This window comes from Haliotis cracherodii, unplaced genomic scaffold, assembly GCF_022045235.1.
Source record: "Haliotis cracherodii isolate W230 unplaced genomic scaffold, xgHalCrac1.p SCAF_4, whole genome shotgun sequence".
Taxonomy (NCBI): domain Eukaryota; kingdom Metazoa; phylum Mollusca; class Gastropoda; order Lepetellida; family Haliotidae; genus Haliotis; species Haliotis cracherodii.
In genome coordinates, this window is record NW_027266297.1 from 43,085,246 (window position 1) to 43,097,874 (window position 12,629).

Sequence of the window (12,629 nt, forward strand, 5' to 3'; positions counted from 1 at the left end):
CCAGCCTCCCAAAATGATACCAGGACTCGCACATGTCTGCTATTTACCCAAATGAAGGCAATATGCCAATAAGGTAAATGGCTTTAGGCCATGTTTGAAGGGAGAAAAAAAGTGTGTCAGAAGTGGGATTTGAACCCACGCCCACATTCGTGGACCAGAACACCCGTATCTCCACTATGGGAGAAGGTCTGATGCAATACCTTGAGTCTGGCGCCTTAGACCGCTCGGCCATCCTGACAACGATGTTGAAAGTGATAACTCTACGCTTTTGTACAGACAAACCATGGACAAACATGTTGCCGTTTTTCAGACATATTGATTCTACCTACAACCCTGCATGCATTGGGGATAGTTTCACAGCTACTAATTTCATTCAATCTGTGTTCTTGTCAATTTCACGCTTTTCCCTTTCAACGTAAGGGATGTGATGGATTGACTCTTCATGCAACTCTCGATTGTCACGAGGTTTGGGCTTGCCATATGGTCTTCACACGTTTCAAAGAAATAACAGTGTTGCACGTTCAGGTTGTCTTCACATGCATGGTGGAGCATGATTTTAAGGATTAGGCTCTCTGTTAAAATATACCATACTCGCCGTTGGACATTTCAACTTGTCCGCCTGGAGATTGGTGTAAGGAGACATATTTGTATGTGAGGTTGAAATGAACCTTCAATAATATTAAGCAGGTTGCTGCCCATAACACACTGTCGCCCAGGAGGAAGTAGGTGAGCAGTCAAGCGGGGAAAGTCCTATTGATTAAGAGAAAATCAGCCTAGCTATTAAACCCAACTCCGATGTCAGCACCCGTGATAGCTCAGTTGGTAGAGCGGAGGACTGTAGTGGCAATGCTGTAATTGGCAATCCTTAGGTCGCTGGTTCAAATCCGGCTCGCGGGACAACTTTTTGTATCAATCACCAATTTATGAAGAACGAACATCGTTTCATTTGCATGTTTGTACCATTAATCACATTTCTACGTACCAGTCTCCCAAAATGATACCAGGACTCGCACATGTCTGCTATTTACCCAAATGAAGGCAATATGCTAATAAGGTAAATGGCTTTAGGAAAGGCCATGTTTGAAGGGAGAAAAAAAAAGTGTGTCAGAAGTGGGATTTGAACCCACGCCCACATTCGTGGACCAGAACACCCGTATCTCCACTATGGGAGAAGGTCTGATGCAATACCTTGAGTCTGGCGCCTTAGACCGCTCGGCCATCCTGACAACGATGTTGAATGTGATAACTCTATGCTTTAGTAGAGACAAACCATGGACAAACATGTTTCCGTTTTTCAGTCATGTTGATTCTACCTACAGCCCTGCATGCATTGGGGATAGTTTCAGAGCTACTAATTTTGTTCCATGTTTGTTCTTGTGTCACTTATGAGATGTTCAACATGCAGTAACACTAGAAAACTGAGAGTACATGAAAGCACCTGGAACAGAAATTTCTGACTTATTGGCCCAAAGAATATTTTCAACAAGGCCACTGTGGCATCAATGTTTAAAATCTGATCGAAGCTCTATGAACACATACAGACAGATGTCTATTACAGACGCTATAGACAGGATCATTCATACAAAGTTTCTTCTAGGAACACTTCGTAATTTCAAAACGGATGTAAAAAAATGCAAAACTACAGAAATACAAACGATGGACAATGTATCAAAACATTAGCTGACATCGTGTGACCTAAAAACAACACATGGAGGCAAACATCTAGTATTTATTCAGCAAATTGATTTATGGTTCAAGGTACTACTGCTATCATTAGGCAAAGTATAAGTCTCAACGTTTTCTTCACATCAAAAGTCTCACATATTTACCTACAAAGTGTCAGCTGTAAATAAAACAACTGAAAATGTGTTAAGACAAAATGTTCAGGTGATACTTTACTGAATTCAGATTAGGACACAACAAACATATTTGAAGACAATTACCTAATAAAGCCAAAATGTATGCCTAATGTTCATCAAGGACCTGAATTTCTAAATGCTGTTTTCAGTTTTTCATTGAATGTGTCACTTGATTTTTGTCAAAAGAACCTTAGAACAAGCACTACAGTTATTGAATAAAATCAGTATCAAACAATCTATGGCAGTGAGTCCTCTGTTAAATAGAATGTATAAAAGAATATGTGTTGAAAATGCACACAAGAATTTCTGAATAAATATCATTTATATTCAATAGATTAGTCTTACATGGAAGTCACGCTTTTAATATGTGAGTTTAATTCTAGTTGAGGTGATCGAAGTAAGAAACATGTGTATACTCAATTTCACTTGTGCATCTGAAGTGTGCAGGATGAAAATTACTGTAAATAAAGCAACATCTCCACTTGGCACAACCACAGAGATTTATGGAAATTCATCTTATACATTGACATGAAGGAAAAAAATCCTTGTTAAAACGATTTGTTTATAAATCACAGTGGAACAAGTATATGATATTCAAAGGCCTTCATGCCTGGGCAAATCTGACATCCATTTAAGATTTGAAATAATTTTTTTTGCATGTACAGAATTGATGTCACATTGAATTTAGATATTTTGGTATAGGATTTCATATGAAGACTTTTGTCATTATGTAACGAAGCAATAAACAAATAATCAAACCTTCATAAATGTAAAATATTATTGCATGTGCAAGACAATATGCTGTAGAGTGGTGTTACTCCTGCAAAGATTAACCCATCTCAAAGGTTAACTGAATTCTAAATCTCTGAATGCAATTTATGAAGGATGTCTTACTGTGTCTTCTATTTCTTGCACACGAACAATATGCAGCCAGGCTACATTAATAGGCAATGTAAGCTCTGGTAACCAGGTAAAACTATTTAAATATTTTCATTCATGACACCATTTACCTCTCTCTTTCACTGAAAGCTCAATATAAGTTTTCCATGATGGCAAACAGTTCCTTTTGTTAAACAAACACATACCAGTGGAGAAAAGCAGATGGCAACATCCTATTGGTGAACAAAATGTGCACCAATCACTCATTACATGAACTTAATCGCCTACCAGTAATTATTTTGTTTATTTTGTTGAGCATCACAAGGTAAGGCAAAGCTGATGAAACAAAATAATATTCATGCACCTTTCTTGCAAACAAACTCAGCCTTGTCAAATGGCAATAAGTCAATAATCATCACAACAACTGTAAAATGTATAAAAGGCTTATCAAGCAGATAAAGGTTTGCATGGAAAATACATGAAAAATAATATAATTCAACAATAAATAGTTTGTGAAAAAAGTAATGTAACAATCATCACTGAAGATAAGTCAATGATATATAAATTTTTAGTTTGTCATGTGTGGTGATCCACTTAGAAGTGTGTTAGCTTTGGAGAATCCCTTTTCTTGAAATTGCATGACCATGCACAAAACACAAACCACTTTATTTGTTATACATTGTACCTAGAATAATCATAAACATACTTAAACAGTATGTTACCATAAGATTTCATTTGTGAACATATCAGAAAGAGACTGTTCATGTTAAAGTCTATGTGTCCAAAGCATGTGAAAGGTGTTATGCTTTAGGAGCATTGTGGGTTATGTGTGGGAAGCAAAGTGGGTTATGTGTAATGATTGTGGAGCATAGCAGGTCATGTGTCAAGATTATGAGCATGTTACGTGTTATGCCTGTGGGTTGGAACAAGCTGTGTGATATGCCTGTGGGTTCGAGCAGGTTGTGTGTTATGCTGGAGTAGGCTGTGTGTCATCCAAATGGGGTGAGGGTTGAGCAGTTAACAATATAACGTTAAATCAAGTCTTAAAGGGGCACTGATCTAACGCAATTCCCCGGACTGGTTGTTGCCTTTGTTATTGTTTTTTCCCCCGTGAGTACCCGGATGATACGCAACGCAACTGAGCGTGACCAGAGACTGGGCTACCGTCTGCAAGGACAGCTAAATAAAGTTGGAGGCTGGAGGCAATATTTGTTTTACGCATTTTTGCATAAACACTGATTGATTAAATGTGATCTATAAAGATTAGACAAAGGGCGCATGTTAATTAATTTCTTCAGCCTAAACAAACAGACAAAAAGAACGGCGGAGCTCATCGGAAGTCGTCATTTGGAAATACCCCAGATGGTTATAGTTTAATACTAAAAAAAGTATCCATGCAGTGAAAGCATTTTCGGATTTCGGATTGCGTTGATAATACGATTACTACTCCCTTGTTGTCATCCACGTTTTCTCGTATAACCCTACACTTGTGTATTTGTCGTCATTCACTTGATGCTCAGTTAATGAATTTATTACAGGTACAATTAGTGGTAGCACCACTTAGATTACCTGACAAAGGTTCTCATTTGGCATTTATTGTGTCTGGGGTAATTATTCAATCTAAATCCAGGTTTGAAGTGAGGTAAAATGTGCGTTATGTAATATGCACGTGACAGCCCAGCAAGAGATGAATGATCAGTTGATTTACTTTTTTGGGTAAATCAACGGATCGTTCCTAGTCATCAATGGATTAACAGAAAATACGTTGATTGATTAATCACTGTTATCTTGCACAGTGGATATGTCAAAAGTGAGTGTTTACATGTCTAGGTTTACTAAAACAAAGGGAATACACTCATATCATGGCGTGAAGTGCCGATGTAAAAACAACATACTTTGTTCAAAGGGTTAACTGATAATACGTTGATTGGTTGCTCATTGTTATCAAACTCAATGGATTTTTTAGGAACCGTGGACGTAATGAAAATAGTTAACACGTGGCCTTTCTCAGCCAACCCTTGAGACTTGACACCTATGTGAAACACCTGAAACAATCAAAGTGATCAGTTGAGAAATGAACACTGGTTATAATATCCCGAAACTATATATATCTTTTAGAATATTTGATAGTTACAGAGACACGTGACATCGAATAAGTTATTTTGTATAGCTGCAGATGAGTGGGATATTATTCCTTTGTGTGGATATTCACGGATACATTCCCCGAACAAGGAAGCTGCCTATTTATACACATAAATTTGGTAAGTAGTTATTATGGTATTTGCATTTTGTTTTCCTTCATTTGAACCGATTCGTTCTTGTTTCTCTACGTCTTGGTTGGGAAATTCTTCAATGCGCAATAGACGTTGTTTTCACAGGTCATTTCCTTTGTAAGCGTATATAGATTACCGTCAATTGTAAAATGTGATTCTTTCAGGCAATTTATAAAATGTGTAAATATTTCAGTCATTTTGACTAAAAAATCTGTCCAGATTGATTAAGACAATCAAAAGGGCCTACAAACATCACAACAGATTATGATGTAGGATTAGAAGCCAAACAACATAGAAATGTACTTTTCAACGTAATATTTTCAGTCTCTTGGTGATGACATTAAACATCAAAATGTTTGGAATTCGTTATCATAATAATACAGATGGAAATGTTTTTCAGTCACTTGTAAAATAACTGAATATTTAGAGGTTTAATAAATATGTTACACATTTTGACAGTAAAAAAATATACACACTATAAAAAAAGCAATGCTCAGGTGGAATATTTACTTTGTGTTGCAAGCCAAAATAGTGTAAACGAAAATCGCAAAATTACCAAGCAAGTGACTTATCAAAACTTCGTCACCATTACCGATGCTACCCACAAAGATACCTACATTTCCTTATTATCTCGAAAACTGTATTTCATTTTGTTGCTCAATGTGATCATACGCTCTTATTACTACCGGTATCCATAAAAGTGACTAATGCGCTTACGAATGGCGCAACAGAGGTCGCGAGCTAGTCTAGATTTCTGCTCTACATCCGGGTACTCACTGGGGAAAAAACAATAACAAAGGCAACAACCAGTCCCGGGGAATTGCGTTAGATCAGTGCCCCTTTAATATTGTAATATCAGTCACACGCAGCTGCTGCAGATCAAGTTGTAGACATAGTGAAATGCAACCTGCTGTAAACTAATAAAGCACATATTGGTCCCAGAGCCAAAATTATTTTTTCTTTTACCTTAACAGTTGCTTTCTTCAATGAATGAGACACTCCCAATCTGTCCTGAATAGAGTCATCACAATTGACTTGTTCAATGTAGGTATATAGCTTCTTTGGTCAGCTTCTTTGGTACCCTGTTACCAAAGTGAGTGAGTGAGTATGGTTTTCTGCCACTTTAAGCAATATTCCAGCAATATCATGGCGAGGGACACCAGAAATGGGCTTCAAAGTGAAAAAATACCATACATCATGAGGATACTGCTGTTGTTAGAACAGGGGCCTACCATTATGATAACCAACAGCACTTTGATGTCTATTTTCCAGAATATAACCCAAACCATGCATTTCAAATTTCACAAAGTAAAAGGCTATCAAATTTGACAGGAAATGGCCATCTAAATAGACATGTGATTATTGTTGATAGTACATAATGTGTGTCTGATATCTAAGAGGGTTCTTGGCAGTTTGTCCACTTTTCACTTGCTTTAAGCACTCACTATGCTGAAAAAAATAATGACTGACTAAACGCTAAAACCTGTCTGACTTGGAACAACTGCCCTTTAGGACTCTGGAGGATCCCACATGGGACAACTTATTATCAGCCAGAGCATTGATGTTTCAATTAAGTCTACAATAACTCCATGCAACAACATGGGGTATTTAATGCATGAACAGAATCTTGCTCGTCACACATTAAGTACATGTATGTACAAATGGCAGACACTCCCTATCACACTGATCAGATTCCAATTCTCATTATCCTGTCAAGGCCTAACATACATACATCATACACAATAATACCACAGGATCTTCTGACATAAGAAAATGCATAGTCTTCATCATGATGGGCATAGTCAACATTCTAAGACCACAAATATGGCCGCTGAAATGATGCATCATTGAATAGACATACCACTACCAAATAAAATTCTTTAAGGGGACTTAGCTCAGGTCAGCTGTCAGTCCTAGCAAGCTTATACAAGTCATTCAAAACACACTCAAATTTTGTAATGGTGATCAATCTTGCAGTTAATGATTGCTCTAACTAAACAGACACATAGTGTAACTTTTGCACCAATTACAATGGTTCAACCTAGGGTTTGGGCTGTCTCCCTTTCCTCTTTACATGAGTAGATAGAGAGTAGCAAACACTTGCCCCTCCGCCTCCACAGAGTCAGGTGCAGTGTCCTGGGTCATGTTCAACATGTTCTCCCATGTAAGACTGTAGAGCTAAGATTGCTCTAAGGACCACATGGGTGTCTCTTATTCCTCCATGTGTTAAGACCTCATACCACATGGGTGTTTTTATTTCTCCACGTGTCATGCCCTCATACCACCTGGGTGTCTCTTATTCCTCCACATGTCATGCCCTTTTACCACATTGTCTGTCTCTTATTCCTCCACATGTCATGCCCTCATACCACATGGGTGTCTCTTATTCCTCCACATGTCATGCCCTTTTACCACATTGTCTGTCTCTTATTTCTCCACATGTCATGCCCTAATACCACATTGTCTGTCTCTTATTCCTCCACGTGTCATGCCCTCATACCACATGGGTGTCTCTTATTCCTCCATGTGTCATGCCCTCATACCACATTGTCTGTCTCTTATTCCTCCACGTGTCATGCCCTCATACCACATGGGTGTCTCTTATTCCTCCACGTATCATGCCCTCATACCACATGGGTGTCTCTTATTCCTCCACGTGTCATGCCCTAATACCACATGGGTGTCTCTTATTCCTCCACGTGTCATGCCCTCATACCACATGGGTGTCTCTTATTCCTCCACGTGTCATGCCCTCATACCACATGGGTGTCTCTTATTCCTCCACGTGTCATGCCCTCATACCACATGGGTGTCTCTTATTTCTCCACATGTAATGCCCTCATACCACATGCATGTCTCTTATTCCTCAGTTCATACAAGCAATCCAGGTGTAAGGTGATAGTCACGACAATGTTATGGTGTCACTGTGATATTCAGTTTATACAACTTACAAAGTGCTGCTACATGTAATAAGGAACACTATTCCTAAAAAAAAAAAACACTTCATAACTTTTAACCATGTGCCAACAGATGAGAATGCTGCCAAACAAATTTCTACTCATTCTTAGCCTGTATCAATTCATTTTCTTGTTTTACAGATAAGTTATGCAAGACGGAAACACACACAAATATGTTACCTGGTAATTGATTTGTGAATATGGCTATTGAACATTGCCTTACTTGATATTTTTTCCAAGAGTATTTTTGCAGGAAATTATCTTGAAATCAATTTTAACAAGATTGGTCAATTGTCACTGAGGAGATAAAATGTTCCCAAAATATGTGAAATCTGGAAAGTTTTCACAAAGCCAAGTCACATATTAATAAAGCAGCAAATGGAAACAGAAAACAATCAACACGTCAAAATAGTAAATGACCATACACGCAAACAAATGTTGCTGAAAAGAACCTCAAGCTCACAATTTGAATAACCCCAAACCAATATAAACAAGCAAAACATTTCTGTAATGAATAGACACATTTTCACAAGCATTCACACCACAGACCAAAATATATGAAACTTGATTAATATGTTTCATCAAAAATGATTTCTCAAAGAACAAAGCCGCTTAGGCATCATAGTAAAAGTCCTGACAGAAATATTCTAACAGCTTTATGATCCTCTTATTCATATGATTGTTGTGGCTCCTGTTATAACACAGACTTACGACCATCGTAGTGCTATAGACTTTTGTGTTCTATGCTTTTTTCACATGGTGTTACAGGCTTAAGTGGTCAATGAAGTTTTTATGTTCATAGTCATATTGGCTTACAATGACTTTTGGTGTTATAGAGTTTTGGACGTTTTATATGGGTATGATGGTCAAAGCATTACATGCTTATAGTGATGACAGTCCTAAAATTGAATGATGATCGCAGTCACATGATTTACGATGATCATTGTGTTATAGACCTACGACGATCGTAGTGTCATAGATGTACAATGAATGTAGTGTCATAGACTTATGATGATCGTAATGTTATAGACTTACGATGATAGAAGTGTTATAGACTTATGATGAATGAAGAGTCGTGGACTTAAGATGATCATAGTGATGTAGACTTACGATCATCACAGTGTCGTAGACTTAAGATGAACAGGACCTTGATTACAACTGATATCATGTCTCCTATTATCTATCAAAACAAGCTATTTAGTTCCGGAAACACATCTCCAGAGCCTCATAATGAAATGTTGTGCAATGGGGAGCTACTTCCTTCTCCACTGAATCAGGTAGCGCAAGCATGCCTGGCCCTCATCGTACACCACAAATTCATTATGGTAATTACTGACGTACTCGTTGTTGTAGTAATATTCATACTTCTTCTCACCAAGTGGCATCACGCACCCTGAAACATAAAGAAACACCAGTAACTCTATTTATTATCACTTATATCACCACACAAGAAACATTGGGGAACAAGCATTTTCTATTAAATTTTCAATAGAATAAATACTTTTCCAGGTGCATAAATATTTTCAATATGATGGCCATATTTAAGTTAGAATTAACTTTTGTTGGCAATTTCTTTCTAGAATCATCCAAAGTACCCCTTTCACAAGCATTGTGATGTCAATATCAAAATTGTTTATTTTAAGTGTTCCCTACATAATACATATTCCCTGATATTCCCTGATTACACACATTATCTGATAATACATATTCCCTGGTTACACACATTATCTGATAATACATATCCCCTGATTACTCACATTATCTGATAATACATATTCCCTGATTACACACATTATCTGATAATACATATTCCCTGATTACACAGTCATTATCTGATAATACATATTCCCTGATTACACACATTATCTGATAATACATATTCCCTGATTACACACATCATCTGATAATACATATTCCCTGATCTTGGACCCAATTTCACCTCACCTCACATATTCCCTGATTACACACATTATCTGATAATACATATTCCCTGATATTCAATGACTGTACATGTTGCTACATGTTCCATAATTATGTATTTTCCTGATAATCGCTGATCATAAATATTCCCTGATATTCCCTGATTATAATTATTCCCTGATAATCCCTGATCATAAATATTCCCTGATATTCCCTGATTATAATTATTCCCTGATAATCCCTGATCATAAATATTCCCTGATATTCCCTGATTATAATTATTCCCTGCTATTCCCTGATTTTAGATATTTTCTGATATTCCCTGATATTCCCTGATCATAGATATTCCCTGATATTCCCTGATTATAGATATTCTCTGCTTTTCCCTGATCATAGATATTCTCTGATATTCCCTGATCATAGATATTCCCTGATAGTCCCTGATTATAGATATTCCCTGATCATTGATATTCCCTGATGTATTGACACTTTGTATCATTTAGTTTTAGTACATGACCTCTCAAGATGATACTCAATCTGTGGCCGAGCCAGGTGATGTGAATCATTGCACCCCTTCACATATACAGATTTACAGGTGCAGGAATCCACAACACAGTCAGGTGTCATACATACCTGCTGGTAAACAGACATCATGCTTTCCATCTGGCCTCGACTTTCCAATTGTGTGGACACTGTCAAATCCTTTCTGTCGTTTATCAAGGTTTTCTGAATACCCACTGACAATTACCTTTTGGTTGCCAAGTGAAACCTGTACAAGAAAGAATTGGAAATATATGATTGTTGAAAGAAAGACATGAGGGAAGGACCAATTGATATTTGGTGGGTAGGGATTGGATTACAATTTTATCCAAAAAGAAAAATTGACCCGAAAAATGTCTAATAAAATAGTTATGCTTCTGATTGTTGGAAAAAGAAGAATTTGTACGCCACAAAAAATACAATACTTCAAGATGCTTTTTTTTCAAACAATATATTTCGTGTCATAGATTTAAACAAAACATATCTGGTTTTGTAGATGTAGCTGAATAAATATACAAATAAATACATAAAATCCCAGCACACACAAGCCGAAAGAATATCAAATGGTCGGCCCCAATCATCCGATCGGTCGGTCCGATGCAGGTCTGACATTCACTACTTCAGTGAAACTGATGCTAAAAGCTTCTAAACAATCCCTTCCACATGAAACACCAAAAATCATGAGGAAAATTCCGGAAATCTACCCTAAACAGAAAAGTCCTCGAATTATTTCTAAATCTGAAAAACAAAGGAATACTTGGTAAATACTTGATAGTAATGAATTTCATGTTAGTCAAAGACACACTGCAGTAACGTGATGTAAGTCTTGTCTCCTACCTCAGCCAACAGCATGAAGAGTGTCTTGCTGTCACTGCTGCAGTATCCCGCACTCTTTTCAAATGTGTCAGAGAAGTAAATACCCTGCAAGGCAATAGCAAAGGCTACATAGTATGTCACAATTCCTGTTCTGGGTAAGACAACAGTTCCCAAACAGCCTAGGTACTCGTACGAGGGGACTACATGGATCAGAAAGTCAGCCTTGTTGACTTGGATGAGTCCATGTCATTGAATCTCAAATGTGTCACCATTGCTCATGATGTCAATCAGTGGATTGTGATTAGTTACAGGCTGCTGTGACAATATGATAATGTGCATATTTAATAATGCACCAAATCCAAGCCACAACGCTAGCTCAAACCGCTACAATATTACTCCTGGGGAGTAGCCAACACAAGCCATCTGTGAGGAGCTGGAAGATTACCAGCCACATTACCAACTTGTGTTTTAGGCATGGAGTTATATTACTACTGTCATTAAACAATATCAGTCCTGTGGGTACCAGGGTCGTACTCAGAACCCACCTGACCTGAGTACCTGAGTTACACGTCCCCTAACAGCTTCCCACCACTAACCTTGCCATACAGGTGCCCTGTGATTGGTGCATCCGGGGGTGCAATTACAAGACCCCTGTGGAGAATGCTGAGGAGGTTGGCGACGCCGGTGCCATGCCAGAGAAGTCGATGATTGCCCAAGTTCTTCTTATCCATCCTTTCCTGTTCCCCTGGAACTGCAACTCTGTAGATGGCCTCGACCTCTGCGTAGTCCACTGTCAATAGTTAACATACACCACTGAACATTGGATGACGACTTGGAGAATAGCCAATGAGCTATGAGCAATAACAGAGTATCTTTCACAAGTAAATGAATGGTGTAAGCCGTTTCGGCATTCACTCACAAGGACACTTGATCTGTAATTTTTGAGTACCAAGTAGGTTCTTCTATATATAACTCCTTGTCAATGCAACAGAGAAAATGAATAAAAATCTTTGAAATGTCAACCCTACAGAGAAACTTCACAGACGTCAAACCATTGTTCAGAAGACTATTATCAATTTCCGACATCAAGAACAATGACATCATATTCTATGCTTAGAAGAGCATCACACTCGATCTGTCCACACTTATGGGTAATATATTACTCCTAGATAAACTGATTAGTCACGTGTCACCAACCCTTCAAAGATTTAGTTTTAAATGAAGTGTTTGTTCAGAAATATGCCCAATATCAACAGTTTTCATTGGCAGTGGTGAAAAACATTAATAGTTTGTTTTGTGGAAAATACCCAAACGTCCCTTGTTTTGTGTTGATTATTCCTTAATGCCCCAAAACATTTGCACCAGAAATGTATAAAAAGAACCGT

The 12,629-nt window shown here is 37.7% G+C and overlaps 1 protein-coding gene and 3 non-coding genes across 5 annotated transcripts in view; 1 reads left to right on the forward strand and 3 right to left on the reverse strand.

Annotated features, from left to right (window-relative positions):
• Positions 1 to 114: 114 nt before the first annotated feature.
• Trnal-caa (transfer RNA leucine (anticodon CAA)) lies at positions 115 to 238 on the reverse strand. The gene is made up of 2 exons: positions 201 to 238; positions 115 to 160 (listed from the first exon to the last, which is right to left on the reverse strand). It is a non-coding gene; the product is annotated as a tRNA-Leu (tRNA).
• A 566-nt stretch (positions 239 to 804) lies between these two features.
• Trnay-gua (transfer RNA tyrosine (anticodon GUA)) lies at positions 805 to 897 on the forward strand. Its single transcript has 2 exons — positions 805 to 841; positions 862 to 897. It is a non-coding gene; the product is annotated as a tRNA-Tyr (tRNA).
• Positions 898 to 1,102: 205 nt separating this feature from the next.
• Positions 1,103 to 1,226, reverse strand: Trnal-caa (transfer RNA leucine (anticodon CAA)). The gene is made up of 2 exons: positions 1,189 to 1,226; positions 1,103 to 1,148 (listed from the first exon to the last, which is right to left on the reverse strand). It is a non-coding gene; the product is annotated as a tRNA-Leu (tRNA).
• Positions 1,227 to 1,721: 495 nt separating this feature from the next.
• LOC139480527 (poly [ADP-ribose] polymerase tankyrase-like) overlaps positions 1,722 to 12,629 on the reverse strand; it is an 80,254-nt gene continuing 69,346 nt past the window's right edge. Inside the window, exons 47-50 of one of the 2 annotated variants that reach the window (XM_071263620.1) lie at positions 11,841 to 12,034; positions 11,266 to 11,349; positions 10,522 to 10,657; positions 1,722 to 9,361 (exon numbers count right to left, since the gene is read on the reverse strand). In XM_071263620.1, the coding sequence (XP_071119721.1) occupies positions 9,222 to 9,361; positions 10,522 to 10,657; positions 11,266 to 11,349; positions 11,841 to 12,034 (554 nt within the window). In that variant the 3' untranslated portion in view covers positions 1,722 to 9,221. The remainder of the gene's footprint in view (positions 9,362 to 10,521; positions 10,658 to 11,265; positions 11,350 to 11,840; positions 12,035 to 12,629) is intronic. The other variant, XM_071263621.1, reaches the window with a different exon arrangement.